The sequence below is a fragment of the Neofelis nebulosa genome, chromosome 17, assembly GCF_028018385.1.
Source record: "Neofelis nebulosa isolate mNeoNeb1 chromosome 17, mNeoNeb1.pri, whole genome shotgun sequence".
NCBI classification, from domain to species: domain Eukaryota; kingdom Metazoa; phylum Chordata; class Mammalia; order Carnivora; family Felidae; genus Neofelis; species Neofelis nebulosa.
The window spans coordinates 6,847,095-6,865,351 of NC_080798.1; the positions used below are offsets into that span (position 1 = coordinate 6,847,095).

Genomic DNA, 18,257 nt, shown 5'->3' on the forward strand with positions numbered 1-18,257 from the left:
CCCCCAAGTTCACTGCAGTATTGTTTACAATAGCCATGCATCAAAAGCTAAGTGTCCTATACAAACGAATGGATTTAAAAAATGTGGTACAGGCACAAACACACACAATTGAATATTCAGCCATAAAAAAGAAAACCTTGGGACACCTGGGTGGCTCAGTTGGTTAAGCATCCAGCTCTTGGCTTCAGCTCAGGTCACGATCTCACGGTTTGTGAGGCTGAGCCCCGTGTTGGGCTCTGCACTGACAGCGTGGAACCTGCTTGGGATTCTCTCTTTCTCCCTCTCTCTGACCTGCCCCCAATTGTGCCCTCTCAAAATAAATAAACTTAAAAAAAAAAAGAAAAGAAGAAAATCCTGTCATATATGACTCATGAATAGATCCTAAGGGTATTATGCTGAGTGAAATAAATCAGAGAAAGACAAATACTGTATGATCTTATTTATATATGGAATCTAAAAAAACCCCCCAAACTCCTAGATACAGAAAAAAATTTGGTTGTGACAGGCAGGGGTGGGGGTGGGATGTGGATGAAATGGGTGAAGGTGATCAAAAGGTACAAACTTCCAGTTATAAGATAAACAAGTCTGTAATAATAGTAGTAATGATGTGTGGAATATCGTTAGCCATTAGGGAGACCCAAGTTAAGCTCCAGATCGGTTACTACTATATACCTAATAAAATGGTTAATGTAAAATACAACGACAATACCAAGTGCTGGTGAGGATGGAGAGCGACTGAGTCTCTCCTACGCTGCTAGTGGAATGGCTAAAATAAAATCTACAGCTGACCCTTGAGCAACGTGGGGTTGAACTGCATGGGTTCACTTATATGCAGGGTTGTTGTTGTTTTTTTTTTTTACAGTAAAGCACTGTAAATATACTTTCTCTTCCTTGTTTTTGTTTTTCTTAGGCTTTGTAAATTTTTTAACATTCCAGTATAATTAACATACAGTGTTATACTAATTTTAGGTGTATAATACAGTGATTCAACAATTCTATAAATTACTCAGTGCTCACCATAAGTGTACTCTTAATCCCCATGTTTTTACGCATTCCCCTACCCACCTCCCCTCCTAGTAACCCTCAGATTGTTCTCTATATTTAACAGTCTGGTTTTTTGGTCTTTTTTTTTTTTTTGCTTTATTCATTTGTTTCTTTAATTCCATGTATGAGTGAAATCATATGGTATTTTTCTTTCTTCCCCAAAAGTCTGATTTTAACATTTTCTTTTCTATTGCTTACTTTAAGAATACAGTATATAATACATACAATATACAAAATATGTGTTAAGCAACTATTTATGTTATTGGTAAGGCTCCCGGTCAACAGTTGGCTATTAGTAAAGTTATATGTGGATTTTCAACTGCGTGGGGGTCGGTGCCCCTAACCCCTACATTATTCAAGGGCCAAGTATACTGAATGCCCAGTGCTGGAGAGGATGTGGAACAGTATTTCATACACTGCTGGTGAGAATGTAAAAGAGCACAGGGACATTGGAAGAGACTAGTTTCTTAAAAGGCTAAACACAACTTACCATCCATCCCAACAATCATACACTTGAACATTTATTGTAGAGGAATTAAAATTTATGTTCACACAAAGCCCCGTATGCAGATTTCATACCATCTTTACAACAGTTGAAACCAGGAAATCTCAAGTGAAGGGAAAGGGGCACCTGGGTGGCTTAGTCAGTTAAGCTTCAGATTTCAGCTCAGCTCATGATCTCACGGTTCATGAGTTCAAGCCCCATAATCGGTGAGCCCGAGACCCACTTTGGGTGAACTCGTGCTGCGCTGCAGGTAAGCCCCGCTTCTCTCTCCATCTCTCTCCCGTTCTGCCCCCTGCTCACGTGCGTTCTTTCTCTCAAAAATTTTTTTTAATTTAAAAAATTTAAAAAAATAAAGGGAAAAATAAACTGGTCATGTGTATTACTAATAAAATGTGTCAGTAATGACACATTTGTATGTGTACTACTCACGATAATAAAACCATCCAGCAACTCAAGTAAGTCTTCAGAGCAATTTGCAAATGACAAAAACATGAAAAGTTTACATGCTCCCTATTAATAAAAAATTATAAATTTGTACATAGTCAATAATACTGTAATAACCTTTATCAAAATTATAAAATTATATAAATACAATATATCTACAAAATATATAAAATCCAGTTATAAAAATGATTTTTATAGCATTCATAGAATTACACGGTTATACTGATGGAAAATGTAAGTGGTTGCAGGAGGTAGGTCTGGATAAAGGGTATGAACATAAAAAGGGAGAGACTCTGTGTTGATTACAGTTTTACATCCTGGTTGTGGTAGTGGTTTACATGACTCTCTATAATGTAATAAAGCTGCTTAGAATTACAACCTAAAAAAACAAAACAAAACAAAAACTATGAAAATCTAATGAAATCCAAATAAGGTTAAGGGTTTAGCTAACAGTACACTACCAATGTCATTTTCCTAGATTCAACAACAAAATGTGGTTTACATACTGGGAGACATTAGGTAAAGGATACTAGGGAAGTCTCTGGACTATCTTGCAATTTCTTCTAAGTTAAAATGATTTCAAATTAAACATTTTCAAAAATAACTTGGGGGGTGCCTGGGTGGCTCAGTTGGTTGAGCATCCAACTTTGGCTCAGGTCATGATCTCGTGATTGGCGAGTTTGAGCCCCACATTGGGCTCTGTGCTGACAGCTCAGAGCCTGGAGCCTACTACAGATTCAGGGTCTCCTCTCTCTCTGCCCCTCCCCCGCTTGTGCTCTGTCTCTCTCTGTCTCAAAAGTAAATAAACATTAAAAAACAAAATTAAAAAAAAACTTGGAAAGTGGTTTTATAAAATATCTGGTCATAATTAAAAACTGAGTTAAGCAAGTACAAATATCTGCTATCATAAATTTAAAAGTTTCCTTTTAAAATACTTCAAAATACAGGGCGCCTGGGTGGCTCGGTCGGTTAAGCATCCGACTTCGGCTCAGGTCATGATCTCACAGTCCGTGAGTTCGAGCCCCACGTCGGGCTCTGTGCTGACCGCTCAGAGCCTGGAGCCTGTTTCAGATTCTGTGTCTCTCTCTCTATGCCCCTCCCCTGTTCATGCTCCGTCTCTCTCTGTCTCAAAAATAAACGTTAAAATTAAAAAAAAAAAAAAAAAAAAAAAACTTCAAAATACTCGGGGCGCCTGGGAGGCTCGGTCGGTTAAGCGTCCAACTTCGGCTCAGGTCATGATCTCACGGTCTGTGAGTTCGATCCCGCGTCGGGCTCTGTGCTGACAGCTCAGAGCCTGGGGCCTGTTTCAGATTCTGTGTGTCCCTCTCTCTCTGACCCTCCCCCGTTCATGCTCTGTCTCTGTCTCAAAAATAAATAAATGTTAAAAAAAAATTTTTTTAATAAAAAAAAATACTTCAAAACACTAAATTTACAAATCATATAATACAGGGTAGTCCTAGAACACTCCATAGAACAATAAATATTAGTCAATGATGAAGAAAGCAGACTAACTTTTAAACTATGGAATTAGTGACAAGGCAACTAGAAAAGGGTTCCCAAGTATCATCTGAAAATGCATATCAGGTGAATTACCTGATGTATACAATGAGGTCAGACTTGCAATATTTAAAAGCACTCAAACAGGGGTACCTGGGTGGCTCAGTTGGTTAAGCGTCCAACTTTGGCCTAGTTGGTCATGATCTCGCAGTTTGCAAGTTCGAGCCCCGCATTAGGCTCTCTGCTGTCCACATAAAGCTGGCTTTGGATCCACTGTCCCCGCTCCCCCCACCCCCGGTCCCTCCCCCACTTGTACCCTCTCTCTGAAAATAAACATTAAAAAACCTTTTTTTAAAAAGGCATTCAAATATTTTCCACTTTCACAGGACTTCATTCCTTCACGAGTTCTCTGATATCTGACTAAAGGTGCTCTACATTTAGCATGTCCATAGAGTTTTAATTTCTGTATGATACCTGACCAAACAAGGCAGGATGTATCACTGACATCCTGTCATACTGTCCTCCTAAAGTTTTTCTCCAGTGTGGACTCTTGACACTCACTGAGGTCTTCTTTCTGGGTAAAGGCTTTCCCATGGTCATGGTCAACATGAATTTCTTTAAAATGGTATTTCTATGAACAATAAGCTCACTGATGATCTACGACGATCCCTGATAATAATCTACCTTCCCACCGAAGGCCTTCCTAGTCTCTGTAGTCAACAGAATTTGGCTCAGTATCCACTTCTCCGAATATAATGAAACTAGCAAGTTTTGCTCAAGGCGTCTCCATGCTCAATGCACGAGTTTTTCCAACATGTTTTCATTGACAGAAAATACGAGGTAAGGATCACGGAAGGCACCACATTCACTGTATTCACCAGGTTTACCTCCTGGACGAGTTCTTTAATCTCCTCAGGGCACACATATGACAACAGGCAGGGACACAATGACATTCCAATCTGCTGGAAACAGTGATGTTTAACGAAGTCTTGGTTGCCACAGAAGGCATCACATTCAAAGGGCTTTTGTTTTGCACGAGTTCACTCGTTAAGTAATGAGCCCCGACTCTGTGTTAAAGGAATTTCCAACCTGACTGAATCTACCCGTTTCTCTCGTGTGCATTTTCTTATGTTTAACAAGGTTTGACAAGTGCGAGAAGGCTTTCTCACAATCGCTGCATCCATAGGGTCGCTCTCCTGTGTGAGTTCTTTGATGGACGTTGAGTACTGACTTTGTGGTGAAGGCTTTCCCACATTCACTGCACTCATAGGGTTTCTCCCCCGTGTGAATTCTCTGATGCGTAATGAGACCGTATTTGTGAGAATAGGATTTGCCACACTCAGTACACACAAAGGGAGTCTTTCCTGTATGACACCTCTCATGTTGTATGAGGCAGATCTTCTGGCTAAAGGCTTTACCACACTCCCTGCATTCATAGGGTTTCTCACCTGTATGAGTTCGCTGATGTATAATGAGGGTGCGCTTTGTGGTGAAGCCTTTTCCGCATTCATTACATAGGTAAGATTTCTCTCCTGTGTGAGTTCGCTGATGTATAACGAGGGTGCGCTTTGTGGTGAAGCCTTTTCCACATTCAGAGCACATGTAAGATTTTTCGCCAGTATGAGATCGCTGGTGCACAATGAGATTACTCTTCACAGTGAAGCCTTTTCCACATTCGCCGCATATATACGGTTTCTCTCCGGTATGAGTTCGCTGATGTACAACAAGATAACGCTTCATGGTGAAGCCTTTTCCACATTCAGTGCACATGTAGGGTTTCTCCCCTGTGTGAGTTCGCTGATGCACAACGAGGTTGCTCTTCACGGTGAAGCCTTTTCCACATTCGTCACAGACGTAAGGTTTCTCTCCACTGTGAGTTCGCTGATGTGCGATCAGATAGCGCTTCATGGTGAAGCCTTTTCCACACTCACCACACGTGTAGGACTGCTCTGCCATACGGGTTTGCTGAGGCACAGCAAGGCTGCTCTTCGCACTAGCGCCTCTTCTGCAGTCGTGGGCTATACAGACTCTGTCTGGTGCGGGAGTTTTCTGATGCTTAGTGAACGTGACATTTCTGGAGAAGGATCTCCCACACGGATCATACCCGTGGGGCTTCTCTCCTCCGTGACCACCCTCAGGGTAAAGGAGCCGGGACTTCCTGATGCACGTTTTCTCACCTTCGATGCATGCTTGGGAGTTCTCCGTGTCAGGAGCCCTCTGATGCTTAAAGACTTGGAATTTAGTGCTGACGTGTTTCGCACATTCAGGGAATTCAATTCCAGTATACAAACATTCATGATTACCACGTAGAAAAGATTTCTCGTCTCCGTTAAAGTCATCGGCTTTCTCTTTTTCGTATCTTCTCTTCTGGTTAACTAGACTTAAACTTGATTTCAAAGCTTTTCTACATAAGTCAAACACATGATTTTGTGTTAAGGCAAAATGTAATTTGCTCAGGTGAACAGCATTTCTAAATGTGCTCTGTTCTCCATATTGTTGAAGGCTCTTCAGAAATCTGTGGTTTTGAGAGTGCTCTTGCAGATGACTGTCAACCTTCCCAATTCCTAGGCAAAAAGACAGTAACAAATTGTCTCATGAGAACGGTATGAAATAAAAGTGTTTTAAAGATGACATAGCAGGGGTGACTCTTTATTGTTGATCATATGATCCCAATTTATTGAAAAAAAATTTTTTTCAACGTTTATTTAGAGAGACAGAAAGAGACAGAGTGTGAGCAGGGGAGGAACAGAGAGGGAGACACAGAATCCAAAGAAGGCTCCAGGCTCTGAGCTGTCAGCACAGAGCCTGATGTGGGGCTCGAACCCATGAACCATGAGATCATGACCCGAGTAGAAGTCGGACGCTTACCATCTGAGCCCCCCAGGTGTCCCCTCCATGATCCCAGTTTAAAAGAAAATTATAAAGATGTAAGATGAAATAAATGGAAGATCCAAGGAGAGAAAAGGAGCATATTTAAAGCTAAATAGGCACAAAGAAAAACAGTTCTCATCTGGGGAAAGGAGTATCAGGAGGGGCTGTTTAGGTATCTTCAGACACCCTCTCTGCTGTGACACCTTGTCTTCATGACTAGAATGTAACTTCCTCCACCATTCCCCTTGCTGGTTCTCACTCACTCACCTGCACGGGTTCTATCCTGGATTTCATCCTCTGCTTTCATCCATGCTTCATCTCTGTGTTCCAACACAGAGAGTGCACCTCGTTTGGTAGCTTGACACCCTGTTCATGAGAAATGACAGAAGACTTAGATGCTTAGTGACTTGGGGTACAGTAGGTCAAGATGGGAAAATACTACATTTTAGAGACAACCAATCTCTCACATGCAAAGATTCTCTTTCAGGATAGAAAAGATTACACTGCTTTGTCTGGGGTCAAGAAAGGGAACCAAACATTGGACTCTTCTCAAGACCACAGCGATGGCAAAGCTTTCATTGAGTGATAGAGGAAAGGCCAGTGCCCAGGCACCTCTAAGTGACACAGGGGAGTTCTCCTCACCCACTGACACCAGGTTCCTGTAGTTCTCCAACATCACATCCCGGTACAAGTCCTTCTGGGCGGGGGCCAGGAGCTGCCACTCCTCCCGGGAGAAGTCCACAGCCACGTCCTCCAGTGTCAGTAATTCCTGTAACAACAACAGTCCTGTTTAATGTGAATTACTTTTAACATTTATTTATTTTTGAGACAGAGAGAGACAGCATGAATGGGGGTGGGTCAGAAAGAGAGGAAGACACAGAATCTGAAACAGACTCCAGGCTCTGAGCTGTCAGCACAGAGCCCAACGCAGGGCTCGGACCCACGGACCGCGAGATCATGACCTGAGCCGAAGTCGGATGCTCAACCAACTGAGCCACCCAGGCGCCCCTGATGTGAATTACTTTTATCAACACGGAAGAAGCATGAGGGAAGTTGTAATCACCAAAGCCTCATCCAAATATGTTTTTTTTTTTTTTTGAGAGAGAGATGGTGCAAGTGAGCAAGGGGCAGAAAAAGAGAGAGAGAGAGAGAGAGGGAGGGAGAGAGAGAGGGAGAGAGGAGCAGGGCTCACCTGAAGCAGGGCTCAGGTTTACCCAAAGCCAAATGCAGGACTCAAGTTCACCCAGAGCCCGATGCATGGCTCGAGCTCACCTGATGTGGGACTTGAACTCACAAACTGCAAGCTCATGACCTGGGCCGAAGGCAGAGGCTTAACTGAGCCGCCCAGGTGCCCCTATATACTTTTCTTAAATGCATTTTAGTGGAAGCAAAATCCTATCTTTCAATATATTTTAGCACCATTTTCTTTTTCACTTATTTATTTTTCCTTCAACTTTTTATTTAAATAGTTAACATACAGGGCGATATTGGTCTCAAAAATAGAATTCAGTAGTTCATCACAGGGCACCTGGGTGGCTCAGTCGGTTGAGTGTCCAACTCTTGATTTCGGCTCAGGTCATGATCTCATAGTTCAAGAGTTTGAGCCCCGTGTTGGGCTCTGAGCTGATAGCCCAGAGCCTGCTTGGAATCTCTCTCTCCTCTCTCTCTGCCTTTCTCCTGCTTGCTCTCTGTGTATCAAAATAAATAAATGTAAAAAAAAAAAAAAAAAGAATTCAGTGGTTCATCACTTACCTACAATACCCAGTGTTCATCATAAAAAGTGCCCTCCTTACTTTCCATCACCCAACTAGCCCACCACTCTCCCACTCCCTCCATTAACCCTCAGTTTGTTCTCTATCCTTAAAAGTCTCTTACGGTTTGGGCCACCTGGATGGCTCAGTCAGTTGAGTGTCTGACCTTGGATCAGGTCATGATCTTGGAGTCCTTGAATTAGAGCCACATGTTGGGCTGTATGCTGATAGCTCAGAGCCTGGAACCTGCTTCGGATTCTGTGTCTCCCTCTGTCTCTGCCCCTGCCCTGCTCGCACTCTCTCTCTCTCAAAAATAAATAAACATTAAAAAAAAATTAAGAGTCTCTTTTGGTTTGTTTCCTTCTCTCTCTTTTTCCCCTGTTACCATATGTTCATCTGTTTTGTTTCTTAAATTCCACATGAGTGAAATCATATAGTATTTGTCTTTCTCTGATTATTTCGCTTAGTATAATAATATACTCTAGCTCTATCCACATAGTTGCAAATGGCAAGATCTCATTCTTTTTGATCGCTGAGTAATATTCCATTGCATATATATACCACTTCTCTATCCATTCATCAGTTGATGGACATTTGGGCTCTTTCCATACTTTGGCTATTGTTCATAATGCTCCCACAAACATCGGGGTGCATGTGCCCCTTCGAATCTGTATTTCTGTATCCTTTGGGTAAATACTTAGTAGTGCAATTGCTGGGTCATAGAGTAGTTCTATTTCTAACTTTTTAAGGAATCTCCATACTGTTTTCGAGTCGCTGCTCCAGTTTGCATTCGCATCAACAGTGTAAGAGGGTTCCCCTTCCTCTGCATCTTTGCCAACACCTGTTGTTTCTTGTGTTGTTAATTTTAGCCATTCATTCTGACAGGTGTGAGGTGGTATCTCATCATGGTTTTGATTTGTATTTCCCTGATGATGAGTGATGTTGAGTATCTTTTCATGTGTCCATTAGTCATTTGGATGCCCTCTTTGAAGAAGTGTCTATTCATGTCTTCTTCCCATTTCTTAACTGGATTATTTGTTTTTTGGGTATTGAGTTGGTAAGTTCTTTATGGACTTTGGATACTGACCTTTATCAGATATGTCACTTGCAAATATCTTCTCCCATTCCATAGGCTGCCTTTTAGTTCCATTGGTTGTTTCCTTTGCTGTGCAGAAGATTTTTATCTTGATGAGGTCCCAACAGTTCATGTTTGCTTTTACTTCCCTTGCCTCTGGAGATGTATCTAGTAAGAAGTTGCTACGGCCAAGGTCAAAGAAGTTGCTGCCAGTGTTCTCTTCCAAGATTTTGATGGTTTCCTGTCTCACATCTAGATCTTTCATCCATTTTGAATTTATTTTTGTGTATGGTATAAGAAAGTGGTCCAGTTTCATTCTTCTGCACGTAGCTGTCCAGTTTTCCCAACACCAGTGGTTGAATAGGCTTTCTTCCCCACACTGGATATTTTTTCCTGCTTTGTCAAAGACTAGTTGACTACATAAGCACCATTTTCAAATACTAAAAATAGGCAAATAACACCAGGACAAATAAAATATTTTTACTTTACAAGAAAACTTCACAGCCAATATGAGCATCAACCAGACCACATTCACAGTTTATAAGATAGTATTTTTAATAAATGTAAGAGAATAAGAAAAACCATACAAGGTATATCTAATGCAAAAAGACCACTAAAGTTGATTAGGAATATTTGGAGGGAAAAAAAGAAACTTCTAATAGACAAACATACATACACATACATCTATCAGTAGACAGAAAACAGCACATTAGATACACTGTAGTAAGCTGGAATATAACTGAAGAAATTACCAAAAATGGACCACAGAAAAGAAGGTTAATGTAAGAAAGAGATTAATAAGCATACAGTGTCAAAAGTCTGATATATACCAGCTTATAGTTTCTCAAAAATAAAAGGGAATACCGGAGAAGCAGTATCCAAAGACCTAAAAGCTGAAAAACTCACAACTAATTAAATACTCCAAACCTCAGATTCACAACTCCCAAAAAACTCCAAGCAGGAAGTCTATACCTCAACGCATTAGACTATGATACACCAAATGCAAAGGGAAACTATAAAAGCATCCAGATACAAAAGCCAGATCACCTACAGCAGAAACAACCAAATTCAGAAAAGAATGCAATATTCTTTTCAAAGCCCTGATTTTTTGTGCCAAAATGGCCAGGCATGAAGGCCATTTGATATTGAAACACAGGACTCTCCTTGTGAAGTGTGGACAGCATTGTGTACTCCTAGTCACGGTGACTGTACTCAAGACTGTTGCCAACCTAGGAAGTTCACCTAAACCTCACTGTCCAGAGTTTTCACTGAGGCCTCATGATTTATGCATGATTTACTGAAACACAGACTACATCACTGAACTCAATCTCCAGGTTCCTTCCCCTTCCTGGAGGTCACCTGGTTCAAAGCCACAAATCACATGGTTGGTCCTTCTGGCATGGACAGTCCCGTCTTGAGTCACCTCATTAGCACAAATTATTTAGGGCCTACATGAGTCACTTCATTGACATAAACTATAAAGTGTGGTCCCCGTGGCCCATGATGAATAACAAAGACACTCCAATCACACAGGTAATTCCACGGGTTTAGAGGTGACCTCATACAATTGTGCGTGTGAATTCCATCTTGCTAACAGAACCTGTCCTTTGATGACTTTGATGTAACAAGTGGCATGTTGGGGGGCCCATGTGGCAAGGAACTAAAAAGAAAGAATCTTATACGAGCAGACAGGTAGGAACTGAGGATCTCATTTGATCGGCCCTTCTGGAAATGAATCCTGCCAAAAACCCAATAAGTGAGCTTAGAAGTGCATCCTTCCCCACCTGAGCCTCCAGATCAGACACCACCCTGGCTTACACCTTGATTACAGGCTCAGGAAAGAGTGTGAAACAAAGTACCCAGCAGCAACATGACACAAAATATTTGGCTTTTGGCCCTGGTTCCAAGTACAAAGAACTCTGAAAATGCCTAGAATCTCCAGTGTTAAGTGTTTTTTGTGTGCTAATGAGATGACTGGTAGCCCAGGCTATCACACCACTGCAGGATGGGGGCTGGATGCCAGAAGAACAAACCCATGATTACAGGGTTGAACTTTTGGCCACACCTCCCAACCTCCATAGAGGGGAGAAGGATTAGAGATGGAGTTTACGTGGCCAATGATTTAATCCATCATGTCCACATAACAAAATCTTCACAAAACCCCCAAAACTACAGGTTCAGCAAGCTTCCTCCAAGTTCATTAGCACATCGAGGTCCTGGAAGGGTTGCAGTCCTCCACACTGTCCTGAGAAACGGACCATGGAAACCGTGATAAATTTAGAGCCCATCAGGGGCACCTGGATGGCTCAGTCAGTTAAGCGTCCAACTTCCGCTCAGGTCATGATCTTGCAGTTCATGAGTTCCAACCCTACATCAGACTCTGTGCTGACAGCTCAAAGCCTGAAGCCTCCTTTGGATTCTGTTTCTCCCTCTCTCTCTGCCCCTCCTCCACTCACACTCTGTCTCTCTCTCTCTCTCAAAAAATAAATACACATTAAAAAAAAAATTTAGAGCCCATCAGTCAGTGCAGGAGACCAAGACTCGTGATTGGCATCTGAAGTGGGGGCATTTTGCTGGTCTGCAGCCTTAAATCTGTGTAACCAGTTGCTAACTGCAGGTACTCAGTGTCAGAGAATTGGAGAAGTGGTGTTGGAAGAGATCCAATATCTGGTGTCAGGAGGAAAAAACCTCATACGGTGTCAAAGGTGCTATGAGTAAAAACAACACAGTCTAGCTAAATCATGTTAAAATTATGGACCACAGAAAGTATGAGATTAAAAAAAGGTGTTGTTTGAAGTTGCTAAGTTTTGGAGTAATTTGTCAGGCAGCTGAGAAAAACTCACTTCTGTTTTTCTTTACACACTCACACAGAATACCTCAGTGACCAGATGTGTGGGTTTTCCACACCAAGAAATTCTGGCACCAACCACCTGGAGTCGGCATAGACCCCACACGTTTACTATATTGTAAAGGACATTTTACAGAATACAAATGAGGCGAGCCTGGCTGGCTCAGTCGGTAGAACACGCAACTCTTGACCTTGGGGTCATGAGTTTGAGCCCCACGTGTGGCACAGAGTTTACTTAAAAATTAAAAAAAAAAAAAAAAAAGGATATGAATGAACAGCCGAGATGAAGAGGCACCTAGTGAAAGGTCTGGAAAGTCCCAAACCCACAAGCTTCTGTCCCTGTGGAGCTGGGGTACGTGACCCTCCCAGAATGTAGATGTGTCTACCCATCCAGAAGCTTTGCAAATCCTGTACTTTTGCGCTTTTTATGGAGACCTCATTGCATGGGCATGATCTAATAATCAATTACTAATTCATTATCCAGTACCTCTCCCTTCTCAGGAGGATGGCGGGTGGGGCTACAAGTTCCGCGCTTCTAATCATGGCTTGGTCTTTCTAGTGATTAGCCCCCACAGGGGACATCCAGGAGCCCACACCAAGAGTCACCTTATTAGAACAAAAGATGGTCCTATCACCCAGAAAATTCCAAGAGATGTAAGAGCCCAGTGACAGACATTCCTATCACCAGGAAATTGTAAGGGTTTCAGAAGAACTCTTGGGCATGAGCCAGGGTAAAAGACTAAGTATTAACAGGAACCAGGGGCAGAGATTTACATATATATATGTTCTTATTTCATAGCATCAATACTTAATGAATATGGGAGATAAACTTTTAAAGAAAGAACTTATGAAAGAATAGAAGAAAATACGGAATGTTTATAGCACAAGAAACCATGAAGAAAAAGACTAACACATTTTAATTTGAATAAAAAAATAAAACTTTTGCATGGAGAAAAATATTAAGAACAAAAGCTAAAAGACAAGGAAAATTCTAGAAAAATATTTGCAACATATAAAAGGATCAATATACCACAAGACAAATAATATAAATCAGTAAGATAAAAAAGTTAACTTTTATTTTTTTTAATTTTTTTAATGTTTACTTATTTTTGAGAGAGAGAGACACAGAGTGCGACTGGGGCAGGGGCAGAGAGAGAGCGAGACACAGAATCTGAAGCAGGCTCTAGGCTCTGAGCTGTCCACACAGAGCCCAACGTGGGGCTTGAACCTACAAATGGTGAGATCATGACCTGAGCTGAAGTCTGATGCTTAACCAACTGAGAGACCCAGGCGCCCCTAATTTTTAAAATGAGCAAAGAAGAAATAATCCAAAAAAGCAACAAAGAGACATGTATCTGACCCTCACAACTGATGAGGAAAATGCAAAATGAAATAAGGCAAGAGAATATTAGATCCTACAAACTGAAAAATATACAATTTGATAACATAACAACAAGTGTTGGCAAGCTGTGGGGCACTGAATGCTATTACATACTGCTTTCTATCAACCAGGCACTGTTCTAAATGCTTTGTCTAGATTAACTCACCCTTCCTCCCTCCCTCCCTCCCTCCCTTCCTACGTGTCTGTGTATCTATCTATCTATCTATCTATCTATCTATCTATCTATCTATCATCTTTGAGAGAGACCAAACACATGCTCGTGCTCATGTTCACGGGAGAGGGGCAAAGGGAGAGGGAGAAAGAGAATACTGAGCAAGCTCCACACCCAGCATGAGCCTGATGAGGGGCTCCATATCACAACTGTGAGATCATGACCTGAGCCTAAACCAAGAGTCAGATGCTTGGGGGTCCTGGGTGGCTCAGTCGGTTAAGCAACTGACTCTTGATTTCGGCTCAGGTCATGATTTCACAGTTCAGTTCGTCACTGACAGTGCGGAGCCTGCTTGGGATTCTCTCTCTCTCTGCCTCCTACCCGGCTCATGCATGAGAGCTATCTCTCAAAATAAAAAGACTTAAAAAAAAAAAGTCAGATGCTTAACCAACTGAGCCCCTAGATTAACTCATTTTGTTTATTTATCTACTTACTTATTTTTATAATTTATTTATTTTTGAGAGAGAGACAGAGCACAAGTGGGGAAGGGGCAGAGAGAGAGGGAGACGCAGAATCCAAAGCAGGCTCCAGGCTCTAAGCTATTAGCAGAGCTCGACACGGGCTCAAACCCACAAACTGCAAGATCATGACCTAAGTCAAAGTCAGACACTTAACCAATGGAGCCACCCTGGTGTCCCTTATTTATTTATTTTTAGTGTTTATTTATTTTTGAGAGAGAGACAGAGTGTGAGCAGGGGAGGGGCAGAGAGAGAGGAAGACATAGAATCCAAAGCAGGCTCCAGGCTCTGAGCTGTCAGCACAGAGCCCAAGGCGGGGCTCGAACCCACGAACCATGAGATCATGACCTGAGCCGAAGTTGGACGCTCAACTGACTGAGCCACCCAAGTGCCCCAATCCAAACCCTTAATAGGGAAACACACTTTCCACTTACTACTGCCAAATCTCTACTCAAACTCCACTTCAATTACCTATTTATGGAGGACCATTTGAAAGTCATGCAACCTTTCCACTTTCGTAGGCCATTTCAGTGGTTTTATTCCTGAATAAAACCAGACTGCTATGAAATTGGGTCCCTGGGTCACCAGACTATGGTGCTCTGAAGAACTGTATCCTCTGAGCTCTGCTTGACATATGGCATATTCCCAGAGGAGGCCCTCAGTAAGAGACAGCTATAGAAAATCTGCTTTTCCACTTACCAGAAGGCTGTGGGTGAGGATATACCCCAATGATCCCCTCCCAAGACATCCACTGACGAAATTTCCCAAGACCTAAGTGACATAAACTATTGAATCCCCCAAGAGACTGGTCTGCCTGCCCCACAGAGTCAGTGGACATCACGTAGCTTTTCATGTCCGTCTGGTTGTGATGTCTGTTAGAGATACGAGAGGCAAAGTGACAGCTAATGTAACCCACAGTGTTCCGATGTCATCCTTTCGGATGACGCCTGTGAGTAATATATTCCTGATCTCACTTTGCCCTGCTTTTGAATTTAGGGTCTAAGTTAATTTCTCCCTAGAACCCAAGTATCCCAGTTTATACTTCTTTTAGTTGAATTGATTTTTTCCAGGTCACCACAAATATGTCAGAAAACACAGGAAAGATGTAGCAAAAGAAAATTACCTGGGCCTTGATCATTTTCTTCTGTGCTCAGGAAGCAGTAACATGGATTCTATGACTTTGGTGTCTCCTGCATCTGCCACGAAGTTCTTAGAGTCAGAAATCTTGATGTCCCCTTGAAGTTCTCCCCAGAAGCAATGATAGCCAAGTCCAAGAACTTCCTCTTTCTTCCCTCATTCCTTCACTTGACCTCTCTTGCTCCTGGGGACCCAGGACCTGTGGGGTAAAGAGCAAACGGACTTTGCCTACACATTCGCCCTGGGCCCAGGTGCTGTTACTGCTGCTATGCACTTACCTTAAAGGGCCACAATATTTCCAACGGTTCCTTCATTTGGTGCCCCTGAGGCTTTCACACCGTAAGGCAATAAAGCAGGGGAGTTCTAAATGTGTGAAAGGTATGCCTTTCCTCTGTGGAGCGGAAGTGGCATGGCTATTAAAGGGGAGTTGGGAAAGCAAAAGCAGAAGAGCACAATGCCTCAGAAGCAGGCGGATTATCAGGCACATCCATTCAGGACATATGGAAGGTTCCAAAGATCTGGATAATGTGCATTTAAAAAGCAAATGTGGGGGCGCCTGGGTGGCTCGGTCGGTTAAGCATCCGACTTCGGCTCAGGTCATGATCTCGTGGTCCGTGAGTTCGAGCCCCGCGTCAGGCTCTGTGCTGATAGCTCAGAGCCTGAAGCCGGTTTCAGATTCTGTGTCTCCCTCTCTCTGACCCTCCCCCGTTCGTGCTCTGTCTCTCTCTGTCTCAAAAATAAAATTAGAAAAACGTTTAAAAAATAAATAAATAAATAAAAAGCAAATGTGGCCAGGGGCGCCTGGGTGGCTCAGTCAGTTAAGCATCCAACTTTGGCTCAGGTTATTACCTCACAGTTTGTGGGTTCAAGCCCCTCATGGGACTCTGCACTGACAGCTCAGAGCCTGGAGCCTGCTTCAGAGCCTGTGTGTCCTTCTCTCGGACTCTCCCCTGCTCCCACTCTCTCTCAAAAATTAAAAAAAAAAAAAAAAAAAAATTTTAATAAGCATTAAAAATAATTTAAAAAACCCCCAGCACATCCTGTATAAGTCCATTTATATAAAACTTAAAAATATATAAACTAGCCTATAGTAATGAAAACTAGATGAGTGGTGGCTTGGGGAGAGATGGGGAAGTATGAGAGGGGTAGATTAAAAAGGAGCATAAAGAAAATTTGGTGCTGAGGGGTGTGTTTATGATCTTCATGGTGGTGATACTTTCATGAGTATATATGTCAAAATACCAATCAATATGACTTTTTTTAAGTTTATTTATCTTGAGAGAGAGACAGACAGACATAAAGGGGCAGAGAGAGAGGGAAAGAGAGAGAATCCCAGACGCCACTCTCAGTACCGGGCCCCATGTGGGGATCGAATGCACAAACCATGAGATCATGACCTGAGCCAAAATCAAGAATCAGTCGCTTAACTGACTGACCACTCAGGTGTCCCCCAATCAATATGACTTAAATATCTGTGGCTTACTGTAAGTCAATTTTGCCTCAATAAATCGCTTGGGAAAAAGGGGAGAAACCTGGTGAGAATTATAATATAGACCAAAATTTAATGCCAATCAAAAAAGGTGGCAACAGAAGACTATACATACTTTATGATTCTGTTTATAAGAAATGTCTAGAAATTGCAAACTAATAGACCCAAGAAGATGATCAGTGGTTGTGCATGGCTGGGGGTAGGAGTGGAAGGAGTGGATAGAAGACCAAGAAAACTTTTCAGAGTGATGAAAATGCTTTAAAACTGGATTGTGCTCGGGGCGCCTGGGTGGCTCAGTCGGTTAAGCGTCCGACTTCAGCTCAGGTCACGATCTCGCGGTCCGTGAGTTCGAGCCCCGCGTTGGGCTCTGGGCTGACTGCTCAGAGCCTGGAGCCTGTTTCAGATTCTGTGGCTCCCTCTCTCTGCCCCTCCCCCACTCACGCGCGCTCCCTCCCTCAAAGATAAATAAAGCTTTAAAAAATCTAAAATCTCGATAAGTATAGTAAACTTAAATTTTTTAAATGTTTATTTATTTTTGAGAGAGAAAGCGCAAGCAGGGGAGAGGCAGAGAGAGAGAGGGAGACCCAGAATCCTAAGCAGGCTCCAGGCTCTAAGCTGTCAACACAGAGCCCGACGCAAGGCTCGAACCCACGAACGATGAGATCACGACCTGAACCGAAGTCCTACGCTTGACGGAATGAGCCACCCAGGCACCCCCTTAAAGGCAAGAACAAGAACTACATCTTTAACAGTAAATGTTATCACTAGCTCATCCCGAACACACTGAATTTTGCGGAGACAGTGAGAAGAGTGGTGATGTGGGGAGGCAAAGTTTTTTCTTAGGTCCGTGAAGACCTTGAAGGAGTGAACTGGGTTTCGATTAACTGGGGAAATGCAGGTTTCAGGTCTGTTTACGGCATTCAGGGTTTGAGCCTGAACCTTCCGATTCTCCGAGGACCCTGGTCCTCCTCAAACACTGACAGCGCCCACCGTGCGTCTCGGAGAGTGAGTCTTCTATTAAACGCCATACTGAACCAACCCAGACTTCTCTAACACGGAGCCCCACATTAACTCGCGAACCTGAACGAGACACGCGTTCACGGAAAAAAAACCTTCCACCCGACTTCTCACGCACCGAGTCCCGTAAGCAGCGCGATCCACGTGGACCTCGAACCCTAACACAGTCGGCCTCTCGGTGGACGATTTCCTCAGACTCTTAATCACCGATTCCCAAAGGCCCCATCACTACCCCGGATTCCTCAATGACTGAACCCAAATAAAATCCCAACGGCGGTCCTTCACACGCGCTCCCGTTTCACGGACGCCACAGGCGGCGAGCCAAGCCCAGATCCCGACTCACCTGAACCAGTACCTCTCGAAACGCCGCGGGTTGAGACGAAAGGCCGCCCACGTCCGAAGCTACTTCCTGGTCGGAAGCCCTTCTTCGCAGTACCCAGGGACTCGGATACACAGGAACCAGCGAATCCCGCGAGGACCTGAGGGCGCTGAGGGATTTCGGGGCTCC

At 43.0% G+C, this 18,257-nt stretch overlaps 1 protein-coding gene across 1 annotated transcript; it reads right to left on the minus strand.

The window, feature by feature from the left end:
• Window positions 1-1,552: 1,552 nt before the first annotated feature.
• Window positions 1,553-18,252, minus strand: ZNF614 (zinc finger protein 614). Its single transcript, XM_058708377.1, is given in 7 exon segments — window positions 1,553-4,547; window positions 4,549-4,609; window positions 4,611-6,054; window positions 6,629-6,727; window positions 7,004-7,130; window positions 15,230-15,442; window positions 18,093-18,252. Coding segments are annotated over 6 exon segments (1,920 nt in total). The 5' UTR covers window positions 15,245-15,442; window positions 18,093-18,252; the 3' UTR covers window positions 1,553-4,373.
• Window positions 18,253-18,257: the final 5 nt, after the last annotated feature.